Raw genomic sequence first — 20,762 nt, 5'->3', positions numbered from 1 at the left:
AATTCCTGTTTGGACCTGTTCGGACCAGGGCGATCCAGGACCCGAACCCTTGTTAAGACAGCAGGTAAGCATGCACCAACATGTGTTTACACCCTCTGTCCCCACAGGTCATCCCCACGCTCTCTGGTCCCCCTGTGTTGTTCCATTGAGCCCCCCCTTCCCACACACAAGAGTCTGTCCTGCAACTTTCTGGTTTCACCATCACCGTCTTGTGGCCAATGCTGGATTTTACTTTTATGGACTTCATTGATTCACGGTGCGTTACCCTTTCTCAACTCTCATGCTGGACTTCCTTTGCATCTTGTACTCACGGTGACCATGATTCATGCTGTTCCCATCTTTATCTTGTATCCTGGCTTGCAACATTATGTGCTACTACTGACTTCTGCATGTTGTATTCGCTCTCACATCTTGGTTCTCTACTCTTATTGCCTGCTTACTCTCTATTCTCTCCTCCCCTCTCCCTTTTCCCATCTCCTCCCCTCCTCCCCTTACTTTCTTCTACTCACTTACTCTATCAGAATTGTCCCTGGACCTAGTATAATAGCAACCTCATCTGTTTCCGCCCCCTCCCCTTACTGTGCCCCCCTCCTCCCCTCCCTCCCTCCCTCCCTCCCTCCAGCACTATCTGAAACGTTGTCAGGCCTAGTACGATAGTCGCTTGTTTTGTTCCTCCCCTCCCTTTCTGCGCCACTCTCCCTCACCTTTTGTTTTTCTCTGGCTCTATCAGAAATGTCGTCAGGCCTAATACGGTATTCGCCTGTCTGTTTCCATTTTCTTCCCACTCTCCCCCTCCCTTCCTTATCTATGTCTTAGCTCTTGCACTATCTGAAATGTCGTCAGGCCGAGTACGATAGTTAATTTCACATCCTTCCTGTTCATGGCCTGTATGAATGTGTTTGTATTTTCCCTTGTTCCCTCCCTTGCCTTGAAGTGCTTTGAAACACATTGTGTATAGGTGCTATATAAATACATTATCATATCATATATCCCACGGTACAGTATATAGGCTGCAGGTACACAGGTGTGGATTCTATATGGGTATATATCCTGCCCACATATATCCCATGGTACTGTGTATAGGTAGCAGGTAGACAGGTGTGGATTCAATATGGACATGTATCCCACCCACATATGTACCATGGTACAGTGTATAGGCTGCAGGTAGACAGGTGTGGATTCTATATGGGTATATATCCTGTCCACATATATCCCATGGTACTGTGTATAGGTAGCAGGTAGACAGTTGTCACTGCTGTATGAACATGTGCCTTACCCACATCTAGCATATAGTTTGCAGGTAATTTGGTAGAAATTTGTAGAGTAAGCAGTATGTTCTTGGGTGGAAATGTTCTTCTTGTTGCTAGCCTAGCTGGTGTTGATTTGCAGCACTGCTAGAGGTTCTTGAGGAGTGGAAATGTTCTTCCTTTTGCTAGCCTGGCTGGTGTTGATTTGCAGCACTGGTAGAGGTTCTTGAGGAGTGGAAATGCTCTTCCTGTTGCTAGCCTGGCTGGTGTTGATTTGCAGCACTGGCAGAGGTTCTTGAGGAGTGGAAATGTTCTTCCTGTTGCTAGCCTGGCTGGTGTTCATTTGCAGCACTGGTAGAGGTTCTTGAGGAGTGGAAATGTTCTTCCTGTTGCTAGCCTGGCTGGTGTTGATTTACAGCACTGCTAGAGGTTCTTGGGAGTGTACACGTTCTTCCTGTTGCTAGCCTAGCTGGTGTTGATTTGCAGCACTGGCAGAGGTTCCTGAGGAGTGTACGCGTTCTTCCTGTTGCTAGCCTAGCTGGTGTTGCTTTGCAGCACTGCTAGAGGTTCTTGAGGAGTGGAAATGTTCTTCCTGTTGCTAGCCTGGCTGGTGTTGATTTGCAGCACTGGTAGAGGTTCTTGAGGAGTGGAAATGATGTTCCTGTTACTAGCCTAGTTGGTGTTGATTTGTAGCACTTGTAGAGATTATTGAGTAGTGGACATCTTCCTGTTGCTTGGCTAGCTGGTGTTGATTTGCAGCACTGGTAGAGGTTCTTGGGAGTGTACACGTTCTTCCTGTTGCTAGCCTGGCTGGTATTGATTTGCCGCACTGGCAGAGGTTCTTGAGGAGTGGAAATGTTCTTCCTGTTGCTAGCCTGGCTGGTGTTGATTTGCAGCACTGGTAGAGGTTCTTGAGGAGTGGAAATGTTCTTCCTGTTGCTAGCCTGGCTGGTGATGATTTGCAGCACTGGCAGAGGTTCTTGAGGAGTGGAAATGTTCTTCCTGTTGCTAGCCTGGCTGGTGTTGATTTGCAGCACTGGTAGAGGTTCTTGAGGAGTGGAAATGATGTTCCTGTTACTAGCCTAGCTGGTGTTGATTTGTAGCACTTGTAGAGATTATTGAGTAGTGGACATCTTCCTGTTGCTTGGCTAGCTGGTGTTGATTTGCAGCACTGGCAGAGGTTCTTAAGGAGGGGAACTGTTTGTCCTGTTGCTAGCCTGGCTATCTGAATTTGCAGCACTGGCGGAGGTTCTTGAGGAGTAGGCATGTTTCTCCTGTTGCTAGCGTCGCTGGTGTTGATTTCCAGCACTGGCAGAGATATTTGCTGCATTCCGTTAGTCCTCATGCATCCGGATTAGTTGCTTCATCCTGAAATTTGGTACAGATCAGACATGGGGTTTCTTGCGATTTGCCATTTTAAGCTTTTCTAGGATTACTTTTGTTATTTGCTTCATTACTATTTCATCTGTCATGGCTGCACTTATTGCCCCAATCACAGGCAGGTACATTGCGTAGAATGTTCAAATCGGGCCTTGATATATATTTTTGCAAAATATTTTTTTTGGGGTAACTTGTGGTGTTTTAGTGTTACTTTATTGTTTTCCTGAATGCTCTGTAGAATCATCTCACTAGTTCTGCTTCTTGAAAGATCTTCATTCCTCTTTACATGTAAAGAATATCACGTCATTCTCAGTCACGGTGGTGTTTGTTCGTTTTATTTTATTAATGCTTCCCAGTACTTTGGTTGTAATCATTGTAATCAGAGGTGTTTTAAGTATTGCCAGATCTACTCTTCATTCTTTATTTATAATCAGTATTGCAGAGGGTGTGAAGCGCAGTGCAATATAGGATCACGTCTATTTCCCTTATTTGAATGCCTGTTAGAGTTTAATTGCCTGATGCATCGTAAGTCATGTTCATTGCTGTGAATGTATTTCTTTTATTCCATTTATGGTAAAGGCTTAACAGCGCCACATGAACTTTAGGGTCTTTAAAGACCCACAAAAGCCTTTTTTTAAAGAATGGATCTCCTAATGGCTTCTCAGTGCTGAGGTATCACATAAGTTGTTCTTGCAGTCTGTGCACTTATAGGGTTTGCCCCCTGTAGGGACCCTCTGATGGACTATCAGTGCTGAGGAAAGACTGGCCCTTTTCTTGCTCAGTGTGGACCCTCTGATGGACTTGCAGTTCTGAGGGGTCACTGAATTTGTTCTTGCACACTTGTGCACTGGTAGGGCTTCACCCCAGTATGGATCCTCTCATGGACTCTCAGTGCTGAGGGATCATTGAAGCTTTTCTTGCACTGAGTGCACTTGTAGGGCTTCTCTCCAGTATGAATTCTCTGATGGATTTTCAGATGACAAAACTTACCAAATGCTTTCATGCACTCTGCGCATTTGTAGGGCTTCTCCCCAGTATGTGTCATCTGATGGATTTTCAGAGCTCCGATGCCATAGAATATTTTCTTGCACTCAGAGCACTTGTAGGGCTTCTCTCCAGTATGGATCCTTTGATGCAGTACCAGAGCCGAGGACTGAGTGAAGCACTTCTCGCACTCTGGGCACTTGAAGGGCTTCTCCCCAGTATGGATCCTCTGATGGGTAATCAAGGCCCCTTTCAAACGAAAGCTTTTTTTGCACTCTGTGCATGAATAGGGCTTCACCCCAGTATGGATCCTCTCGTGGCGTTTAAGAACTGAGGGTTGACTGAAGCTTTTCTTGCACTCTGTGCACTTGTACGGCTTCTCCCCTGTATGGATCCTCAGATGGCGTTTAAGAACTGTAGATTGACTGAAGCTTTGTTTGCACTCTGGGCAACTGTACGGCTTTTCCCCAGTATGGATCCTCTGATGTGTTCTCAAATGTGTGTATTGACTGAAGCTTTTCTTGCACTCTGTACACTTGTAGGGCTTCTCCCCAGTATGGCTTCTCTTATGCAGATTCAATTTATTGCAGCTGCTGAAGCTTTTCTTGCACTCTGTGCACTTGTGGGGCTTCTCTCCAGTATGGATCTTCTCATGTTTTATCAGAGTTGAAGGGTCAGTGAAGCGTTTCTTGCACTCTGTGCACTCATAGGGCCTCTCTCCAGTGTGGATCATCTCATGCTTGTTCAAGTTTGCTTTGTGAGAAAAGCATTTTTTGCACTCTGTGCACTGGAAAGGCTGAACCCCAGTATGGATCTTCTCATGGCTTCTCAGAGCGGAGGAGTTGCAGAAGCTTTTCTTGCACTCTGTGCACTGGTAGGGCTTCACCCCAGTATGGGTCCTCTGATGAAGATTCAATGTACTACATAGACTGAAGCCTTTCCCACACTCAGTGCACTTGTATGGCTTTTCCCCAGTATGGATCCTCTGATGGTATCTCAGAGACGAAGGCAGACTGAAGCTTTTCTTGCACTCTGCGCACTCAAAGGGCTTCTCCCCCGTGTGTATCTTCCGATGCAGGTACAGGTGTGATTTGAGTTTGAAGCGTTTCTCACACTCTGTACACTTATGGGGCTTCTCTCCAGTATGGACCATCTGATGTTTTCCCAGAGATGAAGAGTCAGTGAAGCTGTTCTTGCACACTGTACACAGGTAGGGCTTCTCCCCAGTGTGCACCCTCTGATGTCTTCTCAGAGATGTAGAGTCAGTGAAGCTTTTCATGCACTCTGTGCACTTGTATGGCTTTACCCCAGTATGGATCCTCTGATGGTAGCTCAGAGATGAAGGTAGGCTGAAACATTTCTTGCACTCTGTGCACTGGAAAGGCTGCACCCCAGTATGCATCTTCTCATGACTTTTCAGAGATGAGGAGAAACTGAAGCTTTTCTTGCACTCTGTGCACTGGTAGGGCTTCACCCCAGTATGGGTCCTCTCATGAAGATTCAACGCACTACAGAGACTGAAGCTTCTCCTACACTCGGTGCACTTGTATGGCTTCTCTCCAGTATGGACCCTCTGATGTCTTCTCAGAGATGCAGGGAAAGTGAAGCTTTTCTTGCACTCTGTGCACTCATGTGGCTTCTCCCCTGTGTGGGTCTTCCGATGGTTGTACATGTTTGATCTGTGGGTGAAGGTTTTCGCACACTCTGTACACTTGTACCGTTTCTCAGCCATGTGAAATTTCAAATGCGTGATTTGACTGAGCCTGTGACTGAAGCAGCAGACCAATGCCTTCTTGTTTGTATGAATCCTAGTCGATGTGCAGGTCACTGGGCTCTCCTGTGAGGGTGGGAATGTCGTTATAGGCTTCGTGAAATTATGCTTCTGTGGTACCTCTCATATACCTCTGCATAGCTCAATTTCTCATGTTCATTTCCAGAGTTTGATTTTAATTATGGCTCTGCTCTCTGTTGAAAGAAGAAAAGGTTTCATATATTATTCATAATCATTGTATAGTCTGCAGGATAATGTTCTAATTTCTTATGTTCTCCTAATCCCACTCTTCCTCGTCACTGTGCATACCAATTCAGTCTACTTGCAAAAATGATTTTGTCATTTTTCCCCCCACTGTCATTCAGGCATTAGACTCCTTAACTCTCATGGGACTTTCTGTATGATACGAAGGCGGGAGCAATTCATTCTCCATGTTAAGAGAGGTGGATGTAGAGAAACTCTAGGACAAGGAGTAATTACGGCAAGTAATGGTACCCCTTCTTAGTGCCAGTACGTACAATGAAGTTTAACAAAACCAAATCATCTCACTCTCAGATCTAAAAGAAAAAGACACTGGGCCTCATTACGAGTCCGGCGCCTGACTTCTTGGTGCCACCTGGAGATTCCATGTCCGGCGGCCCAGGAAGTCAGGCGCCAGTAAAATAGTCCCCATTCCCATAGAGTCTCATAGGATTCTATGGGAGGGGGGACTCAGAATCGCCGGCACCATTGTTAACGGTGCCGGCACTTCTGTGAGGAGTCTGGCTACTGTGGCTGCTGCACCCGGCAGGGTCAGACATGTCGGTCACAGCGGCCACAGCAGGCAGACACGTAGTTTGCCGGTCTAGAAAGAAGGGGGACGGTGAGTTTACCAGCACCCTTGTTTCCGGACCAGCAAACTCATGATGAGGCCCACTGACACTTAAATGGTGCAAAACCTAGGGTTTTTTGTGCAATACCAAGTGTTCAAGCTGGTGCATCCCAAAGGACCCCAGGCCCAAAGTAATGCTCTCCAGTCTCTGGAACTTAGACCCCTGGTGATGGATGAACATTGAGGGTGTAGTCTAGGCACCCACATTGCATATCTCATGGAATAGATCCCACTTTGCTTCTGCCTGTGACGCTTTGTGGAGTAGGTTTATGACTCAGTTGAATTAGGGTGCGGGGAGAGAACTGCAGCTCTGGCACAAGAAGCTGCTGCTATAACAAACAGATAAGGAGTGTCATCAAGTGCTGGACACTCCTGTCCCCAGCACAACATAAATACTGAGCTGTGTCAGTTAACAGCTGGTCTGCTAATCAATACATTGTGACTGTTTCATAAGATACATTTACATTTAAAGTGCAAATAACAGAGTATCCATTTATATTTGTATTTTAATAGACATCAACAAATAATATAATGAGCTCAACCCTTCATCTGGAGCAAATGTCTTTGAGGAAATGGGCATGTCTTCAAACGTCTGGCAAACACGACTACATGCTTTCCATACAGGAACGTCTGGCAAACACGACTACATGCTTTCTATACAGGAACGTGTGAATAACACGACTACATGCTTCCTATGCAGGAATGTCTGACATGCACGACTACATGCTTTCTATACAGGAACGTGTGACAAACACGACTACATGCTTTCTATACAGGAACGTCTGACAAACACGACTACATGCTTTCTATACAGGAACATCTGGCAAACACGACTACATGCTTCCTATACAGGAACGTGTGACAAACACGACTACATGCTTTCTATACAGGAACGTCTGACAAGCACAACTACATGCTTTCTACACAGGAACGTGTGACAAACACGACTACATGCTTTCTATACAGGAACGTCTGACAAACACGACTACATGCTTTCTATACAGGAACGTCTGGCAAACACGACTACATGCTTCCTATACAGGAACGTCTGGCAAACTTGACTACATGCTTTCTATACAGGAACGTCTGACAAACACGACTACATGCTTTCTATACAGGAACATCTGGCAAACACGACTACATGCTTTCTATACAGGAACGTCCGACAAGCACAACTACATGCTTTCTACACAGGAACGTGTGACAAACACGACTACATGCTTTCTATACAGGAACGTCTGACAAGCACAACTACATGCTTTCTACACAGGAACGTGTGACAAACACGACTACATGCTTTCTATACAGGAACGGCTGGCAAACACGACTACATGCTTTCTATACAGGTACGTGTGAATAACACGACTACATGCTTTCTATACAGGAACGTGTGAATAACACGACTACATGCTTTCTATACAGGAACATGTGAATAACACGACTACATGCTTTCTATACCGGACCGTCTGGCAAACACGACTACATGCTTTCTATACAGGAACGTCTGGCAAACACGACTACATGCTTTCTATACAGGAACGTGTGAATAACACGACTACATGCTTCCTATACAGGAACGTGTGACAAACACGACTACATGCTTTCTATACAGGAACATCTGGCAAACACAACTACATGCTTTCTATACAGGAACGTCTGGCAAACACGACTACATGCTTTCTATACAGGAACGTCTGGCAAACACGACTACATGCTTTCTATACAGGAACGTGTGACAAACACAACTACATGCTTTCTATACAGGTACGTGTGACAAACAACTACATGCTTTCTATACAGGTACGTGTGACAAACACGACTACATGCTTTCTATACAGGAACGTCTGGCAAACATGACTACATGCTTTCTATACAGGAACGTGTGACAAACACGACTACATGCTTTCTATACAGGAACTTCTGGCAAACATGACTACATGCTTTCTATACAGGAACGTTTGACAAACATGACTACATGCTTTCTATACAGGAACGTGTGACAAAAACGACTACATACTTTCTATACAGGAACGTCTGGCAAACACGACTACATGCTTTCTATACAGGAACGTGTGACAAACATGACCATGCTTTCTATACAGGAATGTGTGACAAACACGACTACATGCTTTCTATACAGGAACGTGTGACAAACATGACCATGCTTTCTATACAGGAATGTGTGACAAACACGACTACATGCTTTCTATACAGGAACGTCTGACAAACACAACTACATGCCTTCTATACAGGAACGTGTGACAAACACGACTACATGCTTTCTATACAGGAACGTGTGACAAACATGACCATGCTTTCTATACAGGAACGTGTGACAAGCATGACTACATGCTTTCTATACAGGAACGTCTGGCAAACACGACTACATGCTTTCTATACAGGAACGTGTGAATAAAACGACTACATGCTTTCTATACAGGTACGTGTGACAAACACGACTACATGCTTTCTATACAGGTACGTGTGAATAACACAACTACATGCTTTCTATACAGGAACGTGTGAATAACACGACTACATGCTTTCTATACAGGAACGTCTGGCAAACACAACTACATGCTTTCTATACAGGAACGTCTGGCAAACACGACTACATGCTTTCTATACAGGAACGTCTGGCAAACACGACTACATGCTTTCTATACAGGAACGTGTGAATAACACGACTACATGCTTTCTATACAGGAACATCTGACAAGCACGACTACATGCTTTCTATACAGGAACGTGTGACAAACACGACTACATGCTTTCTATACAGGAACGTCTAGCAAACACGACTACATGCTTCCTATACAGGAACGTGTGAATAACACGACTACATGCTTTCTATACAGGAACGTGTGGCAAACACGACTACATGCTTTCTATACAGGAGCGTGTGAATAACACGACTACATGCTTTCTATACAGGAACGTCTGGCAAACACGACTACATGCTTTCTATACAGGAACGTGTGAATAACACGACTACATGCTTTCTATACAGGAACGTCTGGCAAACACGACTACATGCTTTCTATAGAGGAACGTCTGGCAAACACGACTACATGCTTTCTATACAGGAACGTCTGGCAAACACGACTACATGCTTTCTATACAGGAACGTGTGAATAACACGACTACATGCTTTCTATACAGGAACATCTGACAAGCACGACTACATGCTTTCTATACAGGAACGTGTGACAAACACGACTACATGCTTTCTATACAGGAACGTCTAGCAAACACGACTACATGCTTCCTATACAGGAACGTGTGAATAACACGACTACATGCTTTCTATACAGGAACGTGTGGCAAACACGACTACATGCTTTCTATACAGGAGCGTGTGAATAACACGACTACATGCTTCCTATACAGGAACGTCTAGCAAACACGACTACATGCTTCCTATAAAGGAACGTGTGAATAACACGACTACATGCTTTCTATACAGGAACGTGTGGCAAACACGACTACATGCTTTCTATACAGGAATGTGTGAATAACACGACTACATGCTTTCTATACAGGAACGTGTGAATAACATGACTACATGCTTTCTATACAGGTATGTGTGACAAACACAACTACATGCTTTCTATACAGGAACATGTGAATAACGACTACATGCTTTCTATACAGGTACGTGTGAATAACACGACTACATGCTTTCTATACAGGAACGTGTGAATAACACGACTACATGCTTTCTATACAGGAACGTGTGAATAACACGACTACATGCTTTCTATACAGGAACGTCTGGCAAACACGACTACATGCTTTCTCTACAGGAACGTGTGAATAACACGACTACATGCTTTCTATACAGGAACGTCTGGCAAACACGACTACATGCTTTCTATAGAGGAACGTCTGGCAAACACGACTACATGTTTTCTATACAGGAACGTCTGGCAAACATGACTACATGCTTTCTATACAGGAACGTTTGACAAACATGACTACATGCTTTCTATACAGGAACGTGTGACAAACACGACTACATACTTTCTATACAGGAACGTCTGGCAAACACGACTACATGCTTTCTATACAGGAACGTGTGACAAACATGACCATGCTTTCTATACAGGAACGTGTGACAAACACGACTACATGCTTTCTATACAGGAACGTGTGACAAGCATGACTACATGCTTTCTATACAGGAACGTCTGGCAAACACGACTACATGCTTTCTATACAGGAACGTGTGAATAAAACGACTACATGCTTTCTATACAGGTACGTGTGACAAACACGACTACATGCTTTCTATACAGGTACGTGTGAATAACACAACTACATGCTTTCTATACAGGAACGTGTGAATAACACGACTACATGCTTTCTATACAGGAACGTCTGGCAAACACAACTACATGCTTTCTATACAGGAACGTCTGGCAAACACGACTACATGCTTTCTATACAGGAACGTCTGGCAAACACGACTACATGCTTTCTATACAGGAACGTGTGAATAACACGACTACATGCTTTCTATACAGGAACATCTGACAAGCACGACTACATGCTTTCTATACAGGAACGTGTGACAAACACGACTACATGCTTTCTATACAGGAACGTCTAGCAAACACGACTACATGCTTCCTATACAGGAACGTGTGAATAACACGACTACATGCTTTCTATACAGGAACGTGTGGCAAACACGACTACATGCTTTCTATACAGGAGCGTGTGAATAACACGACTACATGCTTCCTATACAGGAACGTCTAGCAAACACGACTACATGCTTCCTATAAAGGAACGTGTGAATAACACGACTACATGCTTTCTATACAGGAACGTGTGGCAAACACGACTACATGCTTTCTATACAGGAATGTGTGAATAACACGACTACATGCTTTCTATACAGGTATGTGTGACAAACACAACTACATGCTTTCTATACAGGAACATGTGAATAACGACTACATGCTTTCTATACAGGTACGTCTGGCAAACACGACTACATGCTTTCTATACAGGAACGTGTGAATAACACGACTACATGCTTTCTATACAGGAACGTCTGGCAAACACGACTACATGCTTTCTATAGAGGAACGTCTGGCAAACACGACTACATGTTTTCTATACAGGAACGTCTGGCAAACATGACTACATGCTTTCTATACAGGAACGTTTGACAAACATGACTACATGCTTTCTATACAGGAACGTGTGACAAACACGACTACATACTTTCTATACAGGAACGTCTGGCAAACACGACTACATGCTTTCTATACAGGAACGTGTGACAAACATGACCATGCTTTCTATACAGGAACGTGTGACAAACACGACTACATGCTTTCTATACAGGAACGTCTGACAAACACGACTACATGCTTCCTATACAGGAACGTGTGGCAAACACGACTACATGCTTTCTATACAGGTACGTGTGACAAACATGACTACATGCTTTCTATACAGGAACGTCTGGCAAACATGACTACATGCTTTCTATACAGGAACGTGTGAATAACACGACTACATGCTTTCTATACAGGAACATCTGACAAACATGACTACATGCTTTCCATACAGGAATGTCTGACAACCACTACTACATGCTTTCTATACAGGAACGTCTGGCAAACATGACCATGATTTCTATACAGGAACGTGTGACAAACATGACTACATGCTTTCTACACAGGAACGTCTGACAAACACGTCGACATGCTTCCTATACAGGAACGTCTGGCAAACATGACTACATGCTTTCTATACAGGTACGTGTGACAAACATGACTACATGCTTTCTACACAGGAACGTCTGGCAAACACGACTACATGCTTTCTATACAGGAACGTGTGAATAACACGACTACATGCTTTCTATACAGGAACGTCTGACAAACACGACTACATGCTTTCTATACAGGAACGTCTGACAAACACGACTACATGCTTTCTATACAGGAACGTCTGGCAAACATGACTACATGCTTTCTACACAGGAACGTCTGGCAAACATGACTACATGCTTTCTACACAGAAACGTCTGGCAAACACGACTACATGCTTTCTACACAGGAACGTGTGACAAACATGACCATGCTTTCTATACAGGAACGTGTGACAAGCATGACTACATGCTTTCTATACAGGAACGTCTGGCAAACACGACTACATGCTTTCTATACAGGAACGTGTGAATAAAACGACTACATGCTTTCTATACAGGTACGTGTGACAAACACGACTACATGCTTTCTATACAGGTACGTGTGAATAACACAACTACATGCTTTCTATACAGGAACGTGTGAATAACACGACTACATGCTTTCTATACAGGAACGTCTGGCAAACATGACTACATGCTTTCTATACAGGAACGTCTGGCAAACACGACTACATGCTTTCTATACAGGAACGTGTGAATAACACGACTACATGCTTTCTATACAGGAACATCTGACAAGCACGACTACATGCTTTCTATACAGGAACGTGTGACAAACACGACTACATGCTTCCTATACAGGAACGTGTGAATAACACGACTACATGCTTTCTATACAGGAACGTGTGGCAAACACGACTACATGCTTTCTATACAGGAGCGTGTGAATAACACAACTACATGCTTCCTATACAGGAACGTCTGACAAGCAGGACTACATGCTTTCTATACAGGAATGTGTGAATAACACGACTACATGCTTTCTATACAGGAACGTGTGAATAACACGACTACATGCTTTCTATACAGGAACGTGTGAATAACACGACTACATGCTTTCTATACAGGTATGTGTGACAAACACAACTACATGCTTTCTATACAGGTACGTGTGAATAACGACTACATGCTTTCTATACAGGAACGTGTGAATAACACGACTACATGCTTTCTATACAGGAACGTCTGGCAAACACGACTACATGCTTTCTATACAGGAACGTGTGAATAACACGACTACATGCTTTCTATACAGGAACGTCTGGCAAACACGACTACATGCTTTCTATAGAGGAACGTCTGGCAAACACGACTACATGTTTTCTATACAGGAACGTGTGACAAACATGACCATGCTTTCTATACAGGAACGTGTGACAAACACGACTACATGCTTTCTATACAGGAACGTCTGACAAACACGTCGACATGCTTCCTATACAGGAACGTCTGGCAAACATGACTACATGCTTTCTATACAGGTACGTGTGACAAACATGACTACATGCTTTCTACACAGGAACGTCTGGCAAACACGACTACATGCTTTCTATACAGGTACGTGTGGCAAACATGACTACATGCTTTCTAACATGACTACATGCTTTCTATACAGGAACGTCTGGCAAACACGACTACATGCTTTCTATACAGGAACGTGTGAATAACACGACTACATGCTTTCTATACAGGAACGTCTGACAAACACGACTACATGCTTTTTATACAGGAACGTCTGGCAAACACGACTACATGATTTCTACACAGGAATGTCTGACAAACACGACTACATGCTTTCTATACAGGAACGTCTGGCAAACATGACTACATGCTTTCTACACAGAAACGTCTGACAAACACGACTACATGCTTTTTATACAGGAACGTCTGGCAAACACGACTACATGATTTCTACACAGGAATGTCTGACAAACACGACTACATGCTTTCTATACAGGAACGTCTGGCAAACACGACTACATGCTTTCTATAAAGGAACGTCTGGCAAACACGACTACATGCTTTCTATACAGGAACGTCTGGCAAACACGACTACATGCTTTCTATAGAGGAACGTCTGGCAAACACGACTACATGTTTTCTATACAGGAACGTGTGACAAACATGACCATGCTTTCTACACAGAAACGTCTGACAAACACGACTACATGCTTTTTATACAGGAACGTCTGGCAAACACGACTACATGATTTCTACACAGGAATGTCTGACAAACACGACTACATGCTTTCTATACAGGAACGTCTGGCAAACATGACTACATGCTTTCTACACAGAAACGTCTGACAAACACGACTACATGCTTTTTATACAGGAACGTCTGGCAAACACGACTACATGATTTCTACACAGGAATGTCTGACAAACACGACTACATGCTTTCTATACAGGAACGTGTGAATAACACGACTACATGCTTTCTATACAGGAACGTCTGGCAAACACGACTACATGCTTTCTATACAGGAACGTGTGAATAACACGACTACATGCTTTCTATACAGGAACGTCTGGCAAACACGACTACATGCTTTCTATAGAGGAACGTCTGGCAAACACGACTACATGTTTTCTATACAGGAACGTGTGACAAACATGACCATGCTTTCTATACAGGAACGTGTGACAAACACGACTACATGCTTTCTATACAGGTACGTGTGACAAACATGACTACATGCTTTCTATACAGGAACGTCTGGCAAACACGACTACATGCTTTCTATACAGGTACGTGTGACAAACATGACTACATGCTTTCTAACATGACTACATGCTTTCTATACAGGAACGTCTGGCAAACACAACTACATGCTTTCTATACAGGAACGTGTGAATAACACGACTACATGCTTTCTATACAGGAACGTGTGAATAACACGACTACATGCTTTCCATACAGGAATGTCTGACAACCACGACTACATGCTTTCTATACAGGAACGTCTGGCAAACATGACCATGATTTCTATACAGGAACGTGTGACAAACACGACTACATGCTTTCTATACAGGAACGTCTGACAAACACGTCGACATGCTTCCTATACAGGAACGTCTGGCAAACATGACTACATGCTTTCTACACAGGTACGTGTGACAAACATGACTACATGCTTTCTACACAGGAACGTCTGGCAAACACGACTACATGCTTTCTATACAGGTATGTGTGGCAAACATGACTACATGCTTTCTAACATGACTACATGCTTTCTACACAGGAACGTCTGGCAAACACGACTACATGCTTTCTATACAGGAACGTCTGGCAAACACGACTACATGCTTTCTATACAGGAACGTCTGACAAACATGACTACATGCTTTCTACACAGAAACGTCTGACAAACACGACTACATGCTTTTTATACAGGAACGTCTGGCAAACACGACTACATGATTTCTACACAGGAATGTCTGAAACACGACTACATGCTTTCTATACAGGAACATCTGGCAAACACGACTACATGCTTTCTATACAGGAACATCTGGCAAACACGACTACATGCTTTCTATACAGGAACGTGTGACAAACACGACTACATGCTTTCTATACAGGAATGTCTGGCAAACACGACTACGTGCTTTCTATACAGGAACGTGTGACAAACACGACTACATGCTTTCTACACCGGGACGTGTGTCAAACATGACTACATGCTTTCTATACAGGAACGTCTGACCAACATGACTTCATGCTTTCTATACAGGAACTTATTAGCTGGTCTCGCTCATGCTCAGCTGCCAATCACCTGGCTGACTTCACGGGGAATAATGTCCATAAAATATCTTCTCTGACGGCATAAATGATCTGTTCCTTAATGTTCTCAATGGATCTCACCACCTAATAGTGGGATTACACAGAAGATGATGTATATCTCTAATCACTCAAATGAAAGTATGTATCAAACAATTCTAGTTTAAAAAAATCACTTTAGGTGCCTACCTGTAAAACGGAGGAAGACCTTAATTGCGCTTGGATTACAGGACCATTCACTGGAGATCCAGCATATAGACGTTAACTAGTGGACCTGCCTATAGATCTGCAAAAAGTATATCAATAGCTGGGATCAAACACAAGTCATCTTTTTTAGCGAGTAATTCAGTTCCATTAATAAGTGTATATGTATATGGTCGCTCACCTACAGTGTGTCAGGATCGTGGACTCTGTAGTGACAGTATGTGACCTATTTTAAAAGAACCATAAAATATGGTTGAGTGCAAATTGTCAGTGACTCTTGCATTATGGGTCAAAGTATTTTAAATACACAAAATGTTATGAAGAAGAAATCAAACTATCTGGTAGAAATCTCTCCTGGATATCACCTGAGGAGAGAGCAAAGCTCAGGCACTGTAATTCCACAATGATTACGCCTGTTATAGCCAATGGGTGCACAAGGGAACACATCTGAAATCAAGAATAAAATATCAATTTGGGATGCATCCCGTTAGGTTTACTCTAGATTAAAAGTAGTAACACATAATGGACAGAACATGAGTGGGTCTGACCTCCATTCTGTGATGAGAAAGCCATTCTGCGATCTCAGAGCACCCACGCTCTGGACCGAAAATGGCTGCTTTCTTTGCAACGTAATTGACATTTAATGCCGGAGCGTGATGATGTCATTGTACCATGTCGACACTGTGGTTTCCGTTATGCCACTTGTTAAGATGGCTTTCTGAACTCTGACCTGGTGGGCAGATGCTCAAAAGGCCAGCCTACTTTGGAACAGGGTAGCCTCTGGACAAGCCAGACCAATCAAGGTAGCTATGACTGGCGGTCAAGACTAAGTCTCAGGAGGGTTGAGGGTGACTGAAAGACCTCAATGAGCACACAGAGCAAGGACACTTACAAATTACTCCAGACAGGTGTTATATCAAAACTATAGACACATTAGAAGGCCTTTGTAACACAGACCATAGCAAAATAATTACAGTAACACTAAGTAAACCAACACATCACAATCAATACAATATATATATATACACAAAACAATTGGGGTCGACAACCTAGAGGGGAAGGAAACAGGCAGTGCAGATAGTCTATAGGCCCAATTGGACATCGACAATACACCTAACTAAGAGGCAGTCCAAGCCCTAAGAAGAGAGGAGCCTTGTGCTCATTAGTACATGCAATGCCAGCACACACGCTTGTTCCAATGGGCAGAATAGGGTCTCTTCAGGGGTCTTTAGCAGCTTGGGAAGGCGGATTAGGCGATGCAGAACAAATTCCCACTATTCAAGAAGGACCTCCACTTGAAGGCAGAGGCAGTTCGAGAGTTCGGGATGGAGTCGCTATTTCGCAATAGCAGTGGAATGTAGAGGGACCCCCAGGGGCCATTCGTGCTTTTAAATGGGCCCTTGCGCTAGGGACCACAGGTTGGGGTATGAGTACTCACAGGTCCCCAAACGCAAGCGTACCCAAACTTTGTTATTTCAGTCCACTTCGCTTGCAGGTTCGAATGCGGCAAAAAGGATGTTATGATTCAGAATACAATAGTAAAACGCCAATCAAAGGATACAGATAGGTAACCAAAAAAGGATACACTCGAGACGTTCCGAGGTCCCTGGATCTCAAGGGGAACGACGTTGTCAAGGGGAACCTTCCAACTAGTATCACTCTCTGACTTAAAATCGACAGTCAAAGAGAGCTATTGGTGGAAAGGGCGTGTATGGAACTATATCACCAGGCTGTTGATACAAAAGGGATTACATTAGGACCTGAACCAAGACTTGACTGGCAATAAGCGTCTATCTAGTGTACACTAACCTGTTGATTAGGACAGCCACAAATAGATTCCAGGAAGTCAGCAAGTAATCCAAAAGAACAACGACAAGGAAGGAAGTTAGTAGAGGAATCTAACCAGAGCGGAACGAGTACCACACTAGAGTCGGGTTGGTGCATACAGGATAGCGTCCATTAGTCCAATGCACAACTCTCCATGGAAAATCCAGAAGGTGGAATGAGGTGGATATTGCTCCAGGTATAGGAAATTACATGCTCTTTTTGAGGAATACTCCGTTTTGGATTGCGAGAAGTATACTGCTCTCACAGTAAACATTAAATAAACCCAGTCTAACCAGGAAGTAGGATTCTACTACAAAGTAAATGTGGTATGGCAGTTGTCAGGTTAGGTAGAATAGCACAGCACTTGTTCCAAACTAAACTTGCGTGAAGGTGGGTATTACAGGTATTATGAGAGTCCACCTGAGTAGCAGGGAAGCTGGGATGGAAGTCGGACGCTGCGTGGGAAGACCGCTGATGGCTCTGACAGAGGCTGGTGCTGGGAGTCAGACGTTGCTTGAAGAAAAGCTGATGGCTCCGAGTTAACTGGAGCGGGAAGTCAGATGCCGCCTGGGAAACAGCTGATGGCTCCTGTTGTGTAGAAACACGGAGACAGGAGGTTGCCGGATGAGGAACCAGAGGCTCCGAACTAAGTCGCAGCTGGTAAGGCACAGCGATGGAATGCGGAATAAACAGCTGCTCAGGGAACTGGGGCAGGATAAACTCAACGCTGATAGAAGCTTGGAAACCGAAGCCACAGGAAATCGCAACTTCAACTCCAGAACGAAATAACGATCAGAAGCACTGATTGACTGAAAATGCTGTGTTATGTACGCATCACATGACCAATGCGTAAGACGTACACAAGAACACAGCAGGTACACATCACGTGACAGAAGCCGTGCATGTACCGAACATAAACAAGGCAGAAAAGCATGAAAACGAAGGAACTTTGTAGTATGCGTTTGTTGGACATGATGCTTTCTCTTAATAGTGGCGCTTACCAGGCAGCCTTCCAAACAGTCTCCAGCGCGTGCAGAATGGCCTGGCAGTTCTGTAAGCCATGTGGGTTGGTAGCACTGAGCGTTTGGGATGAAAGCAGATGTGCCAGTTGTAGAAAGGCTGACAGGCATGGCAAGGAAGTCTCGGCACCTTTCAGTTCCTGAGATACAGCGATGATTCCCAAACGTGACAGTGGCGATTTTTCCGCTCCGGGTGGATGAATCGACCCAGTTTCACTGCGCAGGCTTCATGGGCAAGAGGGTCACAAATGCAGCGGACTTGCAAAGGACGTTGCCACGGCATGGCAACACGGTAACTGCGTTTACTCCGGTCCTGGCGCACTCTTTTCACTTCAGACCTGAGAATGCCAAGTGTACGTAATTCAGTGTGAGGGTGCCGGGGACACCGACCTAGCAGTATACCAAGTTTCGAGGGCCTCCTTGAAACGGTGGCAGTGACAGAGCAAAACAACTGGGTAAGCTGGTCAGTCCACTGGTTGGCCCAGGGACACTTCTGAGAAAGCTTACTTGCAGGGTTGGATGAAGGTACCGAGAATAGTTGGTCCCACTATTCCAATGGGTCGAAGCGTCTGCGCAGACATTCTAGGATGACCAGATGCAGAGCGGTCCCACGGGACGACGGTGTGCTCAGGGTGCCAAACCTTCTAGCGGGTCACCAGCGGTTCCTCGACTCGGCTTTGTGTTGCAGGATACTTGGATCCTATCCTTTGTTCAGTGAGAACTCAGGAGATCGACATGGTAGTGGTGTTTTCAGCCTCCTCTTATCCAAAGTGCCCTTCGCGACAAAACGGAGAGGACCCAATGGGAGATGATCTCACAAACACACACTCCACACGTGGACCAATCACGGACCACGGTGGTCCCAGTCATTCATGGCACTACAGACTCTCTGGCACCCAGGATGTGTATTGGAACCAGACGTTCCAGCCCACATCCTGGAGGCACACACACAAGGCATGCAGAAGCCTGCAAAAGCATTGGAATTTGCGGGAAAGTGCATGACCCAAGAACTGACCCGAGTCGACTCGACCTTGGGAAAGTGAAGGGGCAAGATGACCAAAGGACAGGACTGTTGGGCAGAAACCTGTACAGTTCCCTCTGGGACCACTGCAAAAGATTTAGGACTACAGGTGTTTGGCAGTAAACCCACTTGGTAGCAGTCTGTACCACACAGATTCACTTGGTAGCTGTGGCTGAACAGTCAGACTTCCCTCAAGAAGAGGTAGGCAGTATACAGAGTATTCACGATATGTCAAGAGAACACAGTAGAACAAGAGGCTTCAAGAGGCTGGATCCACCTACAGAGGATCCAAACGAAATGTGTCCAAGGTCACACAGTTCCAGTGCACAAAAGTCTTGTAATGGTTCAAAAAGGAGTTGGACCAAAGAAAGGGACCAGTTAGAGGGTCAAGGCGGCCAGCCCAGTCCAGAAGGTTAAGGGGTTATTACCACCTTGTAGCAATCTTTAGAAAGGGAGGCCTGGCGGACACAGTACCTTAAAGTGGTGAGAACCCTCCAGCGGGGGCAGTTGTACCTGGCAGCGGGTGCAAGTCGGTGCTTCGTCCAGGGGAAGAGAGGATCTCGTCGTGGAGGAAGACAGGAGTTTGTTGCACTGCCAGGGAAGAAACCAGCCGCGGAGTTTCTCAGGTACAAGGAGCGGTCCGGTGATTCGCGGTTCAGTGGTGAGTGGCTATCTGGCTGCCGGGGTGCTTGGCACGGGCCGTTCGACCACAAACCGGGCTGGGGTGCGAAGAAAAGAAGGTAAACTGGTTGTGCCCACCAGTCAGGGGAAGAAGCCTCTCCAGCCGGGAGATCTTCTCTGTCGTCGGGAAGTGGTGAGTCGGTTCTGCAGGGCTCCACCGGTGCTGTCGTCGTGGTAGGTCGGCTCAGCTTCTCCCTCGTCGATTCTCAGGTCCTGTGGTGACTTCTGAAGTTCCAGGACCC

The 20,762-nt window shown here is 44.8% G+C and overlaps 1 protein-coding gene across 1 annotated transcript in view; it reads right to left on the bottom strand.

Annotated features, from left to right (window-relative positions):
- Positions 1–599: 599 nt before the first annotated feature.
- The window catches only part of LOC138511445 (zinc finger protein 845-like), a 59,535-nt gene continuing 39,372 nt past the window's right edge, over positions 600–20,762 (bottom strand). The window contains exon 2 of the mRNA XM_069627124.1: positions 600–5,576. Coding sequence (XP_069483225.1) covers positions 3,445–5,343 — 1,899 coding nt within the window. The 5' untranslated portion in view covers positions 5,344–5,576 and the 3' untranslated portion in view covers positions 600–3,444. The remainder of the gene's footprint in view (positions 5,577–20,762) is intronic.

The sequence above is a fragment of the Ambystoma mexicanum genome, chromosome 6p (genome assembly GCF_040938575.1).
Source record: "Ambystoma mexicanum isolate Mex_15411 chromosome 6p, UKY_AmexF1_1, whole genome shotgun sequence".
NCBI classification, from domain to species: Eukaryota; Metazoa; Chordata; class Amphibia; order Caudata; family Ambystomatidae; genus Ambystoma; species Ambystoma mexicanum.
Note: the sequence above shows the minus strand (reverse complement) of the source record. Positions and strands in the feature narration are given on the sequence as shown.